Source organism: Neltuma alba, unplaced genomic scaffold, assembly GCF_004799145.2.
Source record: "Neltuma alba isolate B1F8T4 unplaced genomic scaffold, ASM479914v2 tig00012116_pilon, whole genome shotgun sequence".
NCBI classification, from domain to species: domain Eukaryota; kingdom Viridiplantae; phylum Streptophyta; class Magnoliopsida; order Fabales; family Fabaceae; genus Neltuma; species Neltuma alba.
In genome coordinates this window covers 201,047-221,191 of record NW_021636668.1, presented here as the reverse complement: position 1 = coordinate 221,191, position 20,145 = coordinate 201,047, and the positions used below count along the sequence as shown (strand labels likewise).

The 20,145-nt window shown below is 36.2% G+C and overlaps 3 protein-coding genes across 5 annotated transcripts; all 3 read right to left on the bottom strand.

Annotated features, from left to right (window-relative positions):
• Nucleotides 1-176: 176 nt before the first annotated feature.
• On the bottom strand, nucleotides 177-5,598 carry LOC114722954 (uncharacterized). The gene is made up of 2 exons (XM_028909074.1): nucleotides 3,995-5,598; nucleotides 177-937 (listed from the first exon to the last, which is right to left on the bottom strand). Exons 1-2 carry the CDS (start codon nucleotides 4,690-4,692, stop codon nucleotides 718-720), a joined length of 918 nt encoding a protein of 305 aa, XP_028764907.1. The 5' UTR covers nucleotides 4,693-5,598; the 3' UTR covers nucleotides 177-717.
• Nucleotides 5,599-8,450: 2,852 nt separating this feature from the next.
• On the bottom strand, nucleotides 8,451-13,766 carry LOC114722790 (probable LRR receptor-like serine/threonine-protein kinase At5g45780). 3 transcript variants are annotated; one of them, XM_028908883.1, is made up of 11 exons: nucleotides 13,402-13,765; nucleotides 13,133-13,265; nucleotides 12,879-12,950; nucleotides 12,008-12,151; nucleotides 11,820-11,891; nucleotides 11,678-11,737; nucleotides 11,096-11,169; nucleotides 10,862-11,008; nucleotides 10,440-10,778; nucleotides 9,376-9,767; nucleotides 8,946-9,266 (listed from the first exon to the last, which is right to left on the bottom strand). In XM_028908883.1, exons 1-11 carry the CDS (start codon nucleotides 13,508-13,510, stop codon nucleotides 8,946-8,948), a joined length of 1,863 nt encoding a protein of 620 aa, XP_028764716.1. In that variant the 5' UTR covers nucleotides 13,511-13,765. The 3 variants fall into 3 exon arrangements, with proteins under 3 accessions (XP_028764715.1, XP_028764716.1, XP_028764718.1); XM_028908882.1 differs by having other exon boundaries at nucleotides 8,451-9,266; nucleotides 10,862-11,169; XM_028908885.1 differs by having other exon boundaries at nucleotides 9,165-9,266; nucleotides 9,354-9,767; nucleotides 10,862-11,169; nucleotides 13,402-13,766.
• A 739-nt stretch (nucleotides 13,767-14,505) lies between these two features.
• LOC114722793 (shaggy-related protein kinase eta) lies at nucleotides 14,506-18,950 on the bottom strand. Its single transcript, XM_028908889.1, has 12 exons — nucleotides 18,778-18,950; nucleotides 17,874-17,963; nucleotides 17,632-17,691; nucleotides 17,285-17,557; nucleotides 17,126-17,200; nucleotides 16,989-17,045; nucleotides 16,620-16,760; nucleotides 16,446-16,496; nucleotides 16,241-16,336; nucleotides 16,084-16,167; nucleotides 15,797-15,898; nucleotides 14,506-15,049 (listed from the first exon to the last, which is right to left on the bottom strand). Exons 1-12 carry the CDS (start codon nucleotides 18,790-18,792, stop codon nucleotides 14,954-14,956), a joined length of 1,140 nt encoding a protein of 379 aa, XP_028764722.1. The 5' UTR covers nucleotides 18,793-18,950; the 3' UTR covers nucleotides 14,506-14,953.
• Between the last annotated feature and the right edge of the window lie 1,195 nt (nucleotides 18,951-20,145).

Here is a 20,145-nt window from a genome sequence, read left to right as displayed (position 1 = left end):
GGGGAAAGGATCATAAATTAACAACGCTTTGCCAAAATTTGAATTCTAATGGAAAGTTATGTATCTTGATCGTTTTCCCCCCTTGATTTTGCTTGACAAGAATGAAAATATTTTCTCATCTCTTCCGGTATCAGTCAACTTTTAATATCTTGTCGAGTTTCCACCAAATATTCACAGGGAACGAAATTTTGGGAATTTCCAACATCACAAAAAGAAATTAACATTTTTAATGACCAACACATGACAACAAAAACTTTTGAATTGTAGAAGCCAACTAAATGCTATAACTGTCAAGAATGAAATTGAAAAGAAAGCAAGACAAATGAAAGAGAGAAAAAGGAACAATGAGGACAAGCTCTTTTTTATGGTTCTGAAACCTTCTTGTTTTCCTATCTAACAAAGAAAGGCTATTATCTATGCCCCATAAGTGCAATATCTTCTTCGTAAAAATGAAAAGAAAACACGTTTTTCTCGAATCAATACACTCAGAACACCACCCACAATCCAAAGAATGCAATAGGAGAACAATCGGCCAATAACTTGTCAAGGTGGTGACTTCCTCAAACCGAGGCTTCACATCTTCAAAGCAGAGACTGAGAAATATCAATTTGGACGTGGCTAAGGATTAACATGCCACAAAATATGCCCAGGGATCAACCACGCACCCACAGCATATACAGGCTTGAAGAATTGATGAAGTATAGAGTGACTCCCCTGTCAGAACATATTTACACGGAAAAACCATGGCAGAACAAAAGCAATTACCAGGCATGCCATCAAGAAGTTACAAAATGGCTGTCCACGCCAGCATCCACAGCACATGCCAGATGAGGTGCTGCGATTGTCGATGAATGTCCTTTCATTCCACTCTTCCATAAATCCATGATCAGCAACACCCGAAACATTTTTGGCAGTTTCGCCACATATTTCACACAATCTGTGATTATGAAGGGTAGTTCAGTTATTCATATATAATTGATTGTAAGATTAAGACAAGTAATAAAGACTGCACTTTCCCGACGTGGGACTGATTTAAAAATTTTTGGGGTTACCAACAGAACTAGGTCACTAACAGAAGAAAAAAGGACCCTCAGTTTTATTGAACCTAATAACTACATTACATATGACGTGGGAATTAGGCTTGACAGTGATCAGTGACATTCTTCTTTATTGTTATCCAAGTGATTTAAACATTGCAAGAGAGCAAGGAGGATGTTATATATTGCATAGCACACACAAGTTCCTCAAACCCCTTTTCTCCCAATTCATTCAAAAGCATGGACTTGCACAAAGGAGAATAAAATCTAAGCAGTATAAATAGGATCTTGCAAATATTAAGTACGCCATGAACTACCAGAAGAAAAAGGAAAAGGAAAAAAAAACAACTACTCATTACTTCGCTAGGAACTTCAAAATCCCAAACGAAACATAAGATGCATGAATAGTGGAAATGTTATACATGAAATACTTGTCTCAACACTCAAACGTCTTTACATAAGAAAATGAAACAAATCTGTAAACAGTTATTTAGAATTAAGACAATGACAAGGCACTGGAGTACTGGACTGAAAGCTAACCTAGATAGCTTCTAAAAAATATTTATTCAAGTACAAGTGAGTATGTCCTAGGATATATAGCAGAGCATAAAATGCATAAAGCTTGAAACAAACTAAACGCTGTCATTTAAGATTTTGCTCTGGTAGAATTAAAATTAGTGCCACACCAGTTGAGCAACCAGAAACACAGAATTTTAATAGTGAAATGTACCAACATTCAAAATTACCTCCAAACTCACTTTCAACATGTCAGTTGGAAAGAAATCTAGCTTGCAATCATTTCTCATGTGCCCTTTCCTTTCATGATTTCACACTGTTTTTTTACATGTTTTTGTAAACTACAGACTCAATTTGGCAATGGAAGCATATAGTTAATTGTCCATAACCCTTAGTAATGAAGAATAGAAGTAGAATATCAAGAGAAATTATGGGAAATTATGGAAATTTTGTTTCAGGAGCAGGAAATTCCAGCTAGAGATATTTTGGTTTTGTTTTTATTTTTGTAATCTAACTTTTACTTGTTTATTTACTTTTGAATTTTATTTATTTCATTTTCTTTCTTAGCATTTGGGCCCCTTAAAAATAGCTCAACAGCAGCACAAGCTTCAGACCGGTTGGAGATAACAGTTTGTTTTGTCAGATTTTTTCCCAACTTCCTTTTGCCCTCTATCTCTCTCTTTCTCACCATTTCAATTATGCCTCTGCCACTGAAAGTCACCAATCTTGCAAATACTACAAAATTGCATCTGTCAACACCTAAAATCACACTTCTGGCCATAGAACCAACCAGCTGACCGTGCCATCAGAACTACACCACTGGACACACCCCATCCATGGAAGCCCGTTGCTGGAAATGAAACCTCCTGCATGTGTGGGCTTCACACAAATGGACGGTCTAGTATCCCATTTTAAGCCTTTTCATCTTGTTTTTGAATCCATTCAACCTGAGTTGCAAATAATCATCATTTGGAGCATTTTGAGGGTACTTCTACTGACATTTGGCTCTCTAAATTGCCATGGTAAGAACCTTTTTCACAACTCCTCATTCTTAAGAAATTTATCATGGAACAGAGAACCCAAAGTTATGAATGACAATTGGAAGGGCAGCAATATATGGAACAATATATGGAAGGGCAGCAAAGTTGATAGAGAAAATATCAACCACCATGTTAAGGAAGTTATGAATGACAATTGGAAGCTTTCATGGAAAAATATCTTCCCTAGAAACTCAATGAACTAAACTACTATACTTGGCTGAGTTTGTTGTTCCAAAGGTATTGAAGATCCCGAAGTTGTAGCCATTGTCCTACCTAATGACCCAAGATAGATTATTCTACTGCTTCAATGCTTCAAAACCCGAGGTTGAGTTTTCTTCAATCAGTAGAGAATGATGGCAAGTATGAAGAGAATATTACAGGAAATGATGGGAAACTATGGCAATTATTCAATGTATAGAAGACTCTAGTTTAGACTCAGTTATTTTGTCATTTCTCTCTCGGACCTCCCTTCTCATCTATTCTTCTGCATCATATGGATAATCTGAATAAGTTTGTGATCTCTGGGGTAAACCAATTGACATTTATTTTAACAGCTCAGAAGGTCTACGAGTGTACTTGTCCAATTCATCCTAAAATGAACTAAACTAGGTGTGGGAACTTCAAATATCCCGATGGCCAGGCGTACACGAAGGTTAAGGTACAATTACAGTGACAGTGATTCTCTGACTACATGTACAGAAGTAGAAAGAAAAATACTTACAAGCTATTTTAACGGATACACAAATAATGAGCAGTTTAAGTCATTCCCAAAAGCTTAGGCTCAGATTTTAGGCCCTATCAAGGTGAATAGTAGGCAGAAGCAATAGCCATTGCTTGAATTTTAAGTACGGATAAACAATATTGTAACTTAAGAAATTCCTAGTTCGTGCCCACATTGCATCAAATGCGATGTGTGTGGAATTCAAATGGTTCTGACGACAAAATGAAATAGTCTTCCGGTCCAAAATATAAGATCCATTTTGGACCATATATTTTGTCCAAAATGTGTTTCATATTTTGGACCAGAAGGAGTACATATATCCACACACACACACACACACACATATTGTTGTGGTTGTTGAAAAACTTAAATATTCCAAATTTCGAGGTCTTCTGGCTTCATCTTTGGTAAAGTTATAATAAACATATCGCTGAAATCACAAGTGCCAAATCCTCATGAAGAAGATACAAAGGAAAATGCTAGAGTCTTTTGGTTCCAAAAACTGTGGTACAATGGATAATTGAGGGATGATTAAAAAAGGGAAGATATCACGAAGGCGTGATAAGAAAACAACACCAGGCACATGGTCGATGCCGCAAAATTCATGGTAAAACCTCAAAATTAACATTATTGTTTATCTAAAAACCACAACAAACTGACATTTAGCAAGAATAAGTTACCTGTTGCCTTTTAACTTGAACCATGCCTCAGCACAATGACTGTGCGCAATACCCAGCTCATCTTTACACGCACAACCAAGCTGAATTAGTTCTCCACTAGAAGCACTGTTTGTTGGGCTAGCAGCTGTTGAATCTGATGGTTGCCCAGAAGCCAGATGGCAAATTCTACAAACCCTTTCACCCTCCACATTCTCGCTAAATTCTCTGCAGCTACCAGACTTTATATTGATCACGCATGAATTTTTATCCCCTTCAGACGGCCCTTTTGGTGATTTCATAGATGCCTTGTTCAACTCCGATTCATTGACTTTCGCTTCGAACTTCCCATTACCTCCATTCACACACTCTGTCTCAGCAGAATCTATTACAACCACGGTCTCAAGTACGGCCCTATTATGCAAATTCCTTGAATTATAACTTGTTCCCTGATCAACTACAAGGAATGTGTCACTGGTACTTTGCTGATCCCGCGTGCCCTTATCCATAGCTTCTGCAGGCGCCTCATGTAGTTTCTTATTCAGTCCCGGATCATTACCTGTCTCTTCTGTAGTCACATCTCCACTTTTGATAGCTCCACTCAAGCTGCCACCAGCTACTGCATCAGCAGACCCTTCAACCGAATGAGTTGTTTTATTTCCTGTCCCTTCATCAACGAGATCCGATGCCTCATCACTTTCTGGCTTCCTCGCCTGATCCATCAGGCCAATAACGATCTGACTGAGAATCTTTTTTAAAATCTGAAAAAGTGCTCTCAGCAGCACTTACATCCGCAAATATTGAACCCAAAAACTTATCTCCTTAAATAATATCAAATGAACAATGTGACAGGATGAGAGGCGCAAATCTAGAGTTTTGAAACACCCTTTTCAAGCTTCCAAACATTGTCAAAAACCCTCAATTCTTCAGATACCAAAGTTAGGATTCCCACCGAAAGGAAGAATCACCTCAATCTCACGGAAGCAAGCCCCAATCAACCGCCAGAAGAGAAGTATTTACTACAAATATTAAATTATGGAGAAAATTAGAACATCGGGGGCGTGTTTTTCAATCCGACCCAACGGCGTTAAACCACTGTAACATATGGGTGTTTGTGGGAGAAGGAATGTTTAATATAAAAGGGGGGAAAAAAAAAAACAAGGTTAGGTGAAGAAAGGAACTGAGAGGATGGTAAGAAAAGAAGATTGAGTGCAATTGAATCACTTGCAGTGAAATGGGTTCAGGGACAGGGAGCAGAGAAAGCAAGGGATAAGAAATCGAGGGTTTGTCTTTATTGGCCGGCAATACCAAAATAACCCTTCTAAAGCAACAGAAGCATAGGATTCAGATGCAAAGTGCAAAAGCTGAATAATTTATTTGCAGGAACTTAATTATCACGTTCATGAATCAAGATCTGCAAATCAAAACAAAAAATCACAAAACTTCTGTAGTGTTTATGTGCTTCTTGTTGCCGCCGCGACGGCAGTAACAAGCAAAGCAGCCAACAAGGAGCAGAATCCTGATTCAGCCGATTCCCCAGGAGCCTCCACTGACTCTATCAAGTTGTTAAAATTGAAAAATACACGAATAACTGCCATAATATTGTCAGTAATCCTGTAATCAATTAAATTATATGATTATCACTTTCTAAATCCACATATTTATAATCTAATCACAATGTTTTTCTTACACGTAAACAGGTTAAGTGGGTGGACTCAATAACGTTTTTAGCTCCTCATTTTAGTTGGTAAACCCTAATAATATGTAAACTCTCCCATAAATAGAAGATCCGATGCCTGTGAAAATTCTTAGTACAGGATATTATCATATACTTCTTCCGTTCCTTATTATAAGAGATAAATAACTAAATTACGTTGATAAAAAAAACAGTTAAAATTAGTTGAGGACAATTAATGTGTAAAAAGTATAATGTTTTTTCCAACAATACCCCTATTAATAAGGAGAGAGAGTATGAGAGAGAACAATTAAATTATTAAAAGAAAGAGAAGTGGGAGGGAGAGAGAATATGAGTAGGAGACAAAATAAATAGGGGTAAAATAGAAAATCAATACAAAAAACTAGAGACAAATTTTAAGTGTCTCTTATATATGGGAACATGCCATAAGTATCAAATGTCTCTTATAATAAGAAACGGAGGGAGTAATGAAAAACCCAAAAAAAAAAGGTTATACCATATTATATAATTGAAAAAAAGAACAAAGATATTATATGGGAAAAAATCCAGAACACCGCGTCAAGCAATATGATTTGGGTGTGGGAATGATTGATAGGCTTTCATGTGTTTTAATTTCAGTGCATGCTATGAATTATATTAATATTAATAATATATGTAATTAATAGTTAAGCAATTAATGTGGATATAAATAGAATGATAACCTAGATCATCGCATTTAATACGCTGGGCAATTAGATATTTCTTCACCCCTCTACGTCATTTTCGCACTGCATCTATTCTCTTTATTGGGCATACACTAACTAGGAAAGTGTCTAACGAGATTAAAGCAAATTTAAATGCGGAAGTGTCAAATGAGATTACAGACAAATCAAATTTGTATTTGTCGTATAAAAAAGTTGGAATTTGTCAACGGATGGGTCAAATTAAGATAAGCACGACAAATTTCCGAGAAAGTCCACCCAAGAAAAACCATGAATTATTCAATCCAGAATGTTTACCATTTCACCTGTCTTGTTTAAAAATTTAAAAATAAATAAATAAATCATCCATTGTCCTCTGTTCAGATGGAAACTAGGTTTTGCATAAAAAATTTCTTGAGCTCAGCAAACCATGTGACTATGATTAATGATCAATAATAAATCCAAGAAAATACCCAAATAAAAAAGTTGGGGGAAAAAAAAATCCGCTGCCATCCCCTCTGTAATCTGTATGTGCACAGGTTCATATGCATACACTTTTTTCAATCCAGAGATATATAATTAATGTATATGAATTAAAATAATTTATAAACTTAAATATTTTCACACAGTAATATGTGCAATCAGTAAAAAATATTTTTTAAAAAAATAATAAATGTGATAAATAAAAACAAGTTCTTTACATTAAAGTATGGACAAAGATTACAAGATGCATAATAAGAGTGAGAATCAACCAAGAACATATTTTACTTCAACTTGTTATTTCTTGTTAATTGAGGCGAAGAATCAAATGCTAGGAAATCTGTCCAAGCAAACAAACTAAATTAAGAATAATTATGTTGAGTTCTGAGGAATATACGATAGCAGAGATTTTAAAACTAAGAATCTTTAACGGGGAGGAAAAAAAAGAGACATTTTTGTACAGTATATGGAAATATTTTACATTTTAATACTTAAACAAAGCTCTTTTGGTGGCATACTGTAAAGCAGTTGACCAGCTTAACAACTTCTGTTAGCCAACACAAGAATGCAAAGACAAAATCTGGTTTTCCTTCAGCTGAGATAACATGGCATTATTTTAATGAGCTTTTTCCTCAGAAACAAATCTGTGAACAGTATTCAATAATAGGTCCTGATGACTTCAGTTGGATTTAGTATTATTATATTTTTCACCGTAAGTAGTTAGATTTTAGAGTAATCACATGGGGCCGTTGATTCATGCTATGCTGAAACAGTTAGGAAGTTCTCCCTCGTTCCCTTTTTATAATAATAGCTGTAGAGGAATACTTATTTTTGTTGGTTGATTTTTCATTTTATTCTTATTTAATTATTCACATTACTCATGTTATTGCATTTAATTGCCATATATTATTTTCACCACATATTCTCTCTCTTTCACATAAGTGAGCGTATTTTTGGCAAAAAGGTTACATTTTTATATATATTATATGCAATTAATTTTAACAAACAATGTGATTTAGTCAATTGTCTCTTATAAAAAAAAAAAAAAAGCACTGATCCGGTCTTTATTATAAATTAGTTGCAAGGAAAATTTTTTTAATGATTATTTTTTTAAAATTTTTCCATGCAATCATTAACGCAAGTCATACAGTGCATCATGTTCAGCTGGACAAAGACTTCCCTTTCAGGTTACAGATTCAATGAGTGGACAATTGTGTAATTCAACACGCATGAGCCAAAATGAAGGGACCTACGCTGATTTAAAAAACCAGAAACATCAAGGGCCTACCTTAAGATGACATCTGTCACTAAGGCTATCACGTTTCAGAGATTCCAAATGTGAATGAGACCCAAAAGCCATTGGATAGAGATTGGAAGTTGACCCAACTGCCAGCAGCCACAAGCGTCTTTTGCGGCGTCTGCAATTGCATTTATCACAAAGTTGTCGTCTCCAGACGAAGGGAATGATAGAAATCACTCGCTGACAATTCTCATAAGGAACAGGACAATAAATGGAGATCTACTTGTGCTTGTGGTCATATTAGTAAACCGTTTCTCCATCACCAGTCTTAAGTTTGCATGGGCCATAGATATATAAGTGTGTCCTTCTCATGCCCATGTACAGAAAATGTACTTCCCAAACATTCAAGAACATCCAGACACTTACATTATCACGTTAAGGAGCAGGTACGGCTGGTACCACATAATTTACATACAAGTTACCTGCTTGGTCATGTCTGTTTGAAAGGGGTTAAAAGTTAGTAAAGCAGTCTCAAGTAGTAGTTGTTTTGGTGCAAAATTTTAGACATGCTATGGGACATACATCTTTCAAGGATAAAACCTAGATGTAGGTCAACAATGTGTGACGCAGGGGAAGTGGGGACAGGGGAAGTAAATCAAAGAGATTCCTATGAGTATCTCATCTAATCTTGTAAAAGGGGCCTAATGCGGTCTTTGCATTTCCATGTGTAAAGATTCGAATGCCTGCTTTGACCGTTTCTCCTGATTCACCGTTAATCTTTGGATCTCACAATGCCCAGGCATGCTATTATTAGCATGACCAAAGTCTTCGTGGAGGACCTACTTTTGGTTGAGACAAAGGAACAGACCACATTGCTTGTCACCGAGGTCCAGAAAGCTCAATGGCCTCAATGATAAATGAAGGTTCATCATGGCCGTCACTGTAATTTCTGGAGAAACTGCAATTCCTTTCGTCATAAAGGGTACCTCCACCGGGTGACTCCTCCTCCGGTTGCCCCTGTCCAACTAGGCCTTCCAGGATCCTCAAGATTTCTGACATCTTTGGCCGGAGGCTGGGATGTGATTGAGTACATTGTAGAGACAACTTCACTGCTTGTTCCAATTCTATTGGATCAAAACGTCCCCTCAGATCCCTATCAACTAGCATTTCTAGTCGCTTCTCCTCAAATAAGGTTTTGACCTGTAGGAGTTCAAGCTGCTGCTCAAAAACTGGCTAATGTAATAGAAGTATTGAAGATAGAGAGTAGTTTATTAAAAATTATCTTACAGACAAAACTGAAGCAAATTACCCAATCAAGAATCATTCCCTTCTGGATTTGACCATTTCCAGCATCTAAAGCCTTCTGCCCTGTAATGAGCTCCAAAAGTAATATGCCAAATCCGAAAACATCAGTTTTTTCAGAAGACTGCCCAGTGGAGAGATATTCAGGGGCAATATGTCCTACTGTGCCTCGCACTGCAGTAGTGACGTGCGAATCTCTTTGATCCAAGAGCTTGGCAAGACCAAAATCCCCCACCACAGCTTCAAAACTTTCATCAAGCAAAATGTTTGCAGCCTTCACGTCCCTGTGGATAATTTTTGGGTTACACTGCTCATGTAAATATAGAAGCCCACGAGCTGCCCCCAGCGCAATACGCATTCGCCTATTCCAGTCCAATGATGGCTTTTCGCGGCAAGTGTCTGCAAAATATGTTGCGTCAACCAAAACAAAACAAAATAAAATAAACATACACACAGAACAAAACTGTAAAATCCATAGAAACTTTACTTCAGATATGACACGTTTTTTTCAATAAAGAACCTGCATACATTCAGGAGGTCTAAATAGGATGATTTTCTTTAAGCGGTTTCCCAGATAAACAATTAAACATTTATTTAAGATCATAATATATCACCACTTAAATTGTCAGCAAGAAATGATTTTTCACTTCTAATTATTAACTTCTTGATCAAAATACACATGGAAATCTGTCCCCGGACTTCAACATGAATGCCATTAGTTTGAAGCTCAAGGCTTTCTTATCCTTCAAACTATAAGATGGCAGGTACCTAGTGTGACAGTTCATTAAAGTTAGTTGACGGATTTGAGTAAATTAACGAAGTTTGTTAAGTTAGTTATTTGTAATAAATAGGTATTTTTTTCCCTAAAATACCTTTGTTAATTATGTGTATTAGCTAGAACTATCATGTGCAACTATTATAAAGACTACCTTGGAAAAAATAGATAAATATGATAGACAAAGTGAATTGGGATCTTATATTTAAGATTGAATTAAAAGTCAAATGAGCTCTTATATTAAAGACTGGAGGTAGAACAACCATGTAGAGGTCAAGGATAAACAGGAAACAAACCTCTCAAGCGATCGGCAACACTGCCATTAGGCATGTATGGGTAAACAAGCAGCCTCTCATCAGATGTCATACAAAATCCATAGAGACGTAAGAGATTCCGATGCACTGCCAAGCCAATCATCTCAACTTCAGTTTGAAATTGTACTTCTCCAGTGTAATTGGGATCTTTCAGCCTCTTCACTGCCACTGTCATTTTATTTGGAAGACATCCTTTGTAGACAACACCAAATCCACCCTGTCCTAAGATATTTTTTGGACTGAAATTGCTAGTAGCAGATTGCAATTCACGGAAGGAAAACCTCCTCAAATGACCAATGTCAAATTCATAATCTTCCTTTACTGCATATTTCAGTCATTACGTTTGGTCAAAGTATGGGCATATTTAGATGTAAAAATAATCGCAAGTGTATTCGAGGAAGTACCATAAGATGTATACAGGATGCGCGATCTGTACCAATGGACACAGCAGATAAGCAGCATTACTGAAATTAGAAATGTACAACTAATGCCAATAGCAACAGAAAGCACTCGATGGTGATGACTACCAACTTCCAGGGACGAACCAGTTTCTGCAATTAAACTGTCATATATATATGTGTGTAATCCAATCAACAGATATTTTGAGTTTGATCTGACATGGGTGAAATATATATTACCGTTTAGTTGATTCGAAACACCCATACAAGTTTGTGCCGATGAAGATGCACAAAGGAAGTTGTTTCCTGAAATACTATGTTTGAACAAGCACATCAAATAATGTAAAAAACAGGTTAGGTGCATGTAACAAAAGGTTAAAACAATTACTCTTTGATTTACTTCCCCATGAAAATAAATATTGACCCTCTCAAGGCTCTACCATTGATCTTACTCTTAATCTTTAATAAATTAGTGCAATACTAGGTTGAAATTGCAAAACTATTAGCAGCAAACATTTTTTTCAGGCTTCTCGGTTTCCTTAGCAAGGGATGTTGTAGTCATTGGTCTCTAGTCTTTGCTATGGGCTATGGTAGGTTGCATATATTAGTAAGCTTTACTGGTTCCGATTCAGTTTAGTATTTCCAGTCTCAGATCTTGATAACAATGACAGAGAATTGATTTCCAAAAGCATTAACAGCTGTCTAGCTTAATATAACTAATTCATGCAAAGTAATTGGGACTTGTGTCTTGTGAGTGTAATGAGATATGAGTTACCAACTTTATCCCATTAAAAAGAAAAGAGAAATGTAAAATTTGCTCACCTGTAACCTTTTGCTAAAATTTTTGGAACGGGACCACTGAGATTATTGAATGACAAGTCCCTAGAAAGTAAAAATTCTCTTATCAATCTTACTGAGAGAATTGATGAGGGAAAGTATAATGAAAATTTAGAAGAGCACATACAAGAATGAAAGGCCTGTGAGATTTGCAACGTCTTGAGGAATCTGCCCAGATAGTTTATTTCTACTGAGCCGCCTGAAAAACTTAGCATGAATAGATTAGGAAGCACACGGTTAGAGTAAGAATAGTGGATGAATTAAATATATAGTAAGAATATTATTATTCAGTCTATATTGTCAAGCAACACTCACAAGTAACTAAGACGAGTCAAAAAGCCCAGAGAACTTGGGATTTCACCAACAAACTGGTTACCAGAAAGGTCAAGAGTCTGAAGCTCCAAAAGCTTTCCTATCTCAGCAGGAACAGGTCCAGACAATTGATTGTTCTGCAACAACCTAAAACGGTAATTTGGGGGAGCTAAATTAGTGATTAATGAAGGCATATTGTCCTTCTTGAGTACTCTTCTATTCCTCCATTACAAGGTGACAAACTCAAGGTTAACATGACAATCTTAGGAAGAAATAAACCAAGGAAACAAGAAGAGGCAAAATCCACATTGAAATTTAAAGATGGTTGTTAGCAAATAAGCTCGTTAACTAGGCTTCTTTGATATATACCTCTCAAACTTATTTCAATTTCTAACAGCTCCAAAAGATATTAGGAAGGAACTAGGAAGTAAGCAACAAACTGTAATTCCAAGAAAGCACACGATGTTTACCCATCGGGGGGTTGCCCATAGGTCAACTGAGAAAACACCAAATCTAACCTACTGATCATCTTGTAAACTAGCCATACCCATGCTCAAGCACTGATTACTGAAGGCTAAGCCACTAGCCTACTACCACAAGCCTACTGTCTCAGTAGCATTACTGCCTCAATGCACACCCCACCCCAAAAAAAAAGGGAAAGAAAAGAATAAAAGTGATGACTGTCCTTGAAGTCCCATGGTTATCTGATAGGCTAAAATTGATCAAAGGAGTAATCAGAGAACATATTTTCCAAATTACACTAATTATTCATAAATATCTTAATCAAAACAATCACATGATTTTTCACATCTGAAAACAGTAACCATAGGCCCTCTCTTCTGTTGAATGTGTCAAAAAAAAAAGAAGCACTCACAGTGTTCGGAGGTGGCTCAAATTTCCAATTCCTGGAGAAAGCGTTCCGGATAAACTCATACTGGCCATGTCCCTGACAAAATGGCGAATCATCGCGAGTTATACATGAGGAAAACAAAATCAAGTTATGTTGAAGAAGAGATGCCAGTAATTAAAAAGTCAAATATCGAAAGCGATAGAAGCAGAGATACGTACATAAAATTGAACTCTACTCATACTAACTAACATTAAGGAATAGAGATTGTAAGCACTTACAGGGAAATAACATAGCCCTCAGCAGAGCAACCGACCATGTTCCAAGTACAAGGATCAACCGAATTAATATCCCAACCATCCATAACACGCAATTCGTCTTTCATTTTATTCTTCATTGACATCAAAGCAGCAACTGATAAATGGAAAGTGGAACGAAGTTACAAATAAACCATACTTGCCATCAAACTGTACAGCTGATAATAAGAAGGGTCAGAGAGAAAGGAAGAAAAGCAAGAAATGGGCTAGACTAAGACATTAAAACGCCAGACCTTCATAGTTCACACCCTTTGGAGAAAGAAGACTGTCAGTGTTACCAGCAGCAGCCAACCAATTCCACAGAAAGAAGACGAAACAAACAACCCTTCTCACATATTCCATGAAACAAGAAATCAAATCAAGCAGAGGCCCGAAAAAGTCTGAAACTTTTTACTGGGATCTTCACTGCTGCGCTTCTAGTTACCTTGCTTTGCTTTGCGTCAAAAAGCAACCAACTCCTTTTGGAATTTCCTGTGCTGCCTCGGGAGTAATGAAGTTGGAAACAACTAAGAAAATTATAAAAATAAAATCAAAGATCGTAAGACCAGTTAGAAAGCTCGTGATTTAAGAACATGGCAGACACTGTCGCTTGGTCTCTGGGTTAAACAACAGTGCTGACCTCGACGGCCATGATTGTGTGTGGTTAGTTATATGTTTCCACGTCTGGCCAGGAAGTGGTTGAATCCGTTACATCCGTCTGATAATCGAGTATAAGTCATAATTACAAGTTGACGATGGAGATTCAGAGGTCGTTAACGGGCCCCAGTAGCGTTGGATTTTACGAAAGTTAATAAATTAATGGAGATTTTAGTCTGCGTCTGGGAATGCTCACTCATGGCGCGAAAATTCGAGTTACTGTCACTTGCGGAGCCCAAGATGGCGGCCTTTGGACGACGTCGTCTATTTGACTACGTGGTAAAGTAGGAAATATGTCCCCATATACCAACACAACACATGGGATTTCCAAAATTAGTCCTATCAATTCCACAGTGTAATTTTTATCAATAACTTTATAATTTAAATTTTTACATTTGTTTATAAAATCAAGTATAATATGTTAAAAGGGAAAAAATAATGGAATAAAAATGTAAACACAAATCTTATGCAGAGGGACATCCTTTGGCATCATATTATTATTGTTCTATTTACATGAACATAATTAGAGAGATTTAATTTAGTTAACTGTTTTTAATGTAAGCCAAGGAGGAATGGAGACTCTGGATCACTCTCAATAACACAAACGATAAACAGAGGAAAGGAATGAAAGAAAAATCATTCGCATAACAAGAATAGTTGGCATTTGGCAACGGCATAAATAAAAGAGGAGAAAATATAGAAGCAACATAAAAGAAAAACAGATAGCATTACATTTCACAAGGGGCAAGTTTGCATCATTACAAGTCAGCCACATATTAACATTAAGATCCTTTACATCTGGGACCCTCCTTCCAGCTAAGGGTTCAAGTTTCCCCGGACACAGGCTATTTGACCAATTCGGCGCCGACCAACCATACTACGAGACGTACACGTATACAAAGAAACTAGGAAAGGAAGGTAAAGGCAGGGCTATATGCCTGAGGAAATACAGATCCACCACAACCATTAGGGATTCAAAAAGGTATACGTAGACTGATGGATCAATTGCAGCCATCCAGCAACACGGTCCTGGTGCCCCACCAAATTACAGTGGTTAGGCAGGCCGCAGTATATGGTAATTTAGACAAAAAAGATGGTACTCCTTTGTTGACTTCATCAACTAGCTCATGCTCTGCCCAAAACTCATCATCATGTTCCTGTCAGATGGGCGAATTGTAGCCCCATTTGCCGCTTCACATGGTCTGGTATCAACTTATTAACAAGTTCTGGAGATGCTCCAGATAACTGTAAGCACAAAACACAAACGTGTAATTACAAGAGATCCACTCCATCACTGTAAGGAACTTATTAACTGTAAGGAACTGAATTATTAGTCATAAAAAATGTAACTTATAGCCATCCCATCCGGAACAAAAGTAAATATACTACCTTCAATCCTTAATATAAGAACTAATTGACTAATTTGAATAGATTAAAGAAATTAATCAAATTAGTTATTTATAATAAATAGGTATTGTTTTGCCTAAAATATCCTTATTAATCAAGTGTATTAGTTAGAATTACAATTATTACAAAGACTAACTTAGGGGGAAAAAAATAAATATGAGAGATAAAGTAGATTAAGATCTTATATTAAGACAAAAAAAAAAATCAAACCAACTCTTATATTAAGAACCGGAGGTAGTATTAATTATCCCATTTGCTCAACCGAGTCTTTTATAAACAGAGTAACATGAAATGATGTGGGGAAAGGAGGAGGATGTGCTGCGGAATGGACAAAAGTCAGATCATCAGACAATTCTGAAAACAATATATTAGGCCTGTTGAATAAATCCCCGTTTAGACTTGGTAATTCTAAGGATTTCCGATCTTAATCTCCATTTTTTGCAATTGATGTCTTGGATTGCTTTTATCCATGGATCTTAAAACTATTGAGGCTGACATTTTACTAGATAAATTGAGACGAATTAAAACAAAAAAAAAAAAAAAAAAAAAAAAAAAAAAAAAAAGCAAGAAGAAGAAGAAGCTTACTTCCTGTCCAAAGTTGAATAATACAGGAAATGGACGCCCATTTGACAGGCGTGCATTGGATTCTCGAAGCTCATCAAAGAAAGGATGTGCACATGCTTCTAGCTGTAAAATAAAAATAAATTCTTCACAAACTGTAATGGTGTGCTTCTTTTTTTTTTTTGGGTGAATTGTAATGGTGTACTTTTGAATAATAGATGCATAAATTAATCAGATTGAGGAGAAATAATAGGCTGGTCTGCAAAAAGTAAAACTAAATGACAAATCACAATTGGAGTGATCACACTCACCGCAGTACAACGAAGACTTGGGGAGTACTGCAGAAGACGGGAAACAAGATCAATTGCTTCTGGAGGCATCCTTTTGTGAAATATCTACATGGATATGAAGCATTAGAATATGTAGGAACCTTCTATATCTATATATTTCTTATTCTAAAATGCAAACCTTATGCCATGGGCGTGCTTTTAGCTGGGGGAACCTAAAATCATTGTAATTGGGATTCATACAACGGACTTCCTCCCTGGTGGGTGTTCCAAGAACCTGAAATGCAATACAGAATTGAACAAAGCTCATTTATTTCCCCCCCCCCCCGGGCGGCCGGGGGGGATCATAAATCTAGAGAGCAGAAATGTTCTAGCATAAATTTCACCTTTATGATCTCCACAAGCTGGTCTACTGCACTTCCGCCAGGAAACAATGGCTACAAAAATTCCACTTTGAATCAGGCAATATGCGGAGACAAATACTGAGTGATTTACAACAATTTTTCAGTTCATTTACTTAATTATTATAATTATAATCAAAGTAAAACAATGAAACAAACCTGGCCTAAGAGAAGTTCAGCTAGGACACAGCCAGCTGACCAAATGTCAATTGAGGTAGTATACTCTGTAGCACCAAATATAAGTTCTGGAGCTCGATAGAAGCGTGAACATATGTATGATATATTAGTTTCCCCTCTGACCTGATCAGACAAAAATCGAAGGTAGTTGAGGAACATCTCAATGAAAAAAATGAAGAGAAGAAAATGTATTAGGAGCAATAATTATTATAAATCTTTGCCTGCTTGGTTGGAGTGAAAAAAAGGAGAGTCACAATAAAGCAAGGAGGATGAGGGATGCAACTATACATATATTATTCAAAAAGATTCAAAATACTCTGGCTGATTAATTACATAATAAGGTCAACATACCAGCACTTTTGCACTTCCAAAATCACATAGCTTAACCTGATGCGTATGAGGATCAACCTGTAGAATACACAAAATGACATTAGAGCCCAAAGAAAAACTAAATTCAATGTTTATTCAGTAAGCATATTTAAGCAAACCAGTATATTTTGAGGCTTCAAATCTCTGTGGCAAACTCCTGGAACAGTATGGATATAAGCCAAACCCCTGAAAATCTGCAAGCCCACAGCAGATATTGGTCAGGAAGTGAATATGAAGATCAGAGAAGTTTTCCGACCATCAGATGATTCGAAGCATACCTGGTACATATAAAGTTTTACATAAACAAGTGGCATTCTCGGATTAGCATTGCTGTAATGCATTATGACCTGATACAGGCTCTGGGGAACATATTCCATCACCAGATTCAGATACAGCTCATTTGTACTTGTAGTGGAAAAGAAACAATGCTTCAAGGAGACCACATTTGGATGGTCCATCACTCGCATTAACTGTAGTTCACGATTTTTGTATCTTCTGTCTTGTAAAACCTTCTTGATGGCCACTGCCTCACCAGTTTCCAAGCATTTTGCCTACAGGGAAAAACGTTAGCGAGAGGAAAAGCAGGTAGAAACAGCGACTGCTATGAATTATAGTGATAAAATACCTGGAAAACAATCCCAAACGATCCAGTTCCCACAACACGTTCTGCCATGTAACTAATAGTCTACAAAAAAACATCACGGGAAAACCATTATAACTTACAATCCAAGTTTCAGCAAGGGTCACGAGCATGATCATCCATCTCCAAAGAAACATGTTAACATACATGTTGCATCCCTAACTAGTTGTTCAGGAAACATCCAAAATAAATTAGATTATAAAGAATGAAGTTCACAAGAAGATTACCTGTTTGGGCTCCCCATTTTTGCCTCCAATTGTTGTAGATATGATGTGACCGGTGAGTGACTCATTCCCATTGACAGAGGCAGACATCTCCTGCTGACAGTGTCGCATTCAGAACATGCCAAGAGGAATTAGGAAAAGACTAGGAGAAAGCTGACGATGATAATATAAAACTACTTTGGTTAAAATAAGCTAGTAAGAAGTCAGAATCGATAACTTTAGTGGCACTAGCTTCAAATAACAATCTTAGAGTAAACACAGAGCAAGAACTATACAAACACAACGCGTTGAAGTTGAGAAGAAATCTTGACATATGCAACAACAATCAGAAAAGTATAATTAACTGAAGACAATAAGATGGTGGCTACAACAAAAGCAAGCACGATCCGGTAAAAGCTATCAAAAGCTCATAAGGAATTGAACCCAAATCATTTAACGACCCGGCACAGATTATACCCCAGTTTAAAATCAGTATGAGTTAATAGAAGCATCAGCATCAAACAAGAAAACAGAACAAAGCCAGTTCCATGCTTTCGCAAAGGAAAAAAGCAGCCGTGAAAATTTCGAAACAACATGAAAAACCACAGATCAACGAGAAACTGGACTTATCCATCCAATTCATCCTTCCTTTAAGCTCAAAAACCAAACATGTGAAGAAGGCAGCTGAGTTCCCAACAACCCACCGCCCAAAAAAGCCCTAATGTCTCTTTTGCTGCGCGGAGAGAAGAAAATGAAGAAACAAAGAATAAACATAAAAATCCTAATTCTGAAAATGGTCCAGATTCATCCTCCTGAGCAATTAAAAGACAAGACTTTCCACTTCGTTTCCTCACGGTCACTCAAGCTTTCCAAGAAAACAAGGCAACCATCAGCATTTGAAGAAGCTGAAAAGAACCCAGAAGAGTACCTTATCATCGGCCATGGAGGAGGGAGAAGAGAAAAAGGAATCTAAGGAAGGGGGAAGGAGGAGGAGGAGGAGGAGGAGGAGATCATGGTGTGAAAGAGGACCAGGAAGGAAATGGAGGTCCCAGCAGGAGAAGACAAGTCCATGTGATTCCAGCTCTCCCTTTTCCTTTCCGTTTTCTTGTTTATTTTTATTAAACCAAATTTTCTTTCTTTTACGGCATTTGAGTTTCGGTCTTCTCCCCAATCATGGCCGAGTCTGAGACCCTTTTTACTACAATTTTGCATTGTCGGAAAAGGCCTCCACTGTTGCTCACAATTACGCCAAATACCCAGAAGGAGAAGAGAAGACAATGCCTTGGAACCAGATACCTAACTTACCCAAACATAAACCTACATTCCGTTGGGTAACTTTTCCAAAGACATTCTCTCCCTCTCACTCCAACATAAAAATGGCCGTTACCGCCAAAGGAATCTTTATTACATCATATTATAAATATCTATTTTTATTTGCAAAAAATATAATTTTTTATTCATAAATTTTTTTTGTTTTACTTTATATCAATATAATATAATTATATATTTTTTTGTTAATAACAGTTTCTCGTTAACTTGTTTCTATATTACCTGAATTTCTAGGCTTTATTCAAGTTATACAATTATATATATTTTTATTTTAAAATGAATATATATTTGTATAAAAAATTTCTTTTATGTTATTTTTATTAAAATATACTTATAAAATTGAATGCATTTTTAATTAGCATGTCTGCCTACAATCTATATAGAATATTGGGATCCAAACACTATCATCAGTTTTGACTTTTGAGGGCATTGTGAAAGATCTTAAATTTACTATATTAAATTATGAATATTTATCATTTATATAATATAAATTTATAACAGAAAATATACTAACACTACTTACCATTCAAACAATACACAGCTACATATGAAACGATAAGTATTTACTATTAGTGGCCTTAGAAATAAAAAATTTGTAAATTTGTTCATTAGGCATAATTCCCCTTAATAGTTTTGCTAATAGATATAACTGGCAAGAATTTTGTGGATTAGTTTGAACTATAAGACTTGTATGACCGGGGAAAATTCCCCAGAACTAATTTATTTGGACTTTTATTTCCTTTTAAAAAAATATTTATGTAAACTTCTATGAAAAATATTAAGCACAAAAAATAAATTTAAACTAAAGCGTGAAATTTTAACAGCTAAAAATTTTAAAATATAGAATGATAGTATAATTTTGAAAATGTATATATAGATGTGTAATTTGATATTCATTTGGTGTATTATTAATTAATTTTATTTGAAAAAATTAATTTTTTATTTTTTTAAGTTTTGACTCATTTAT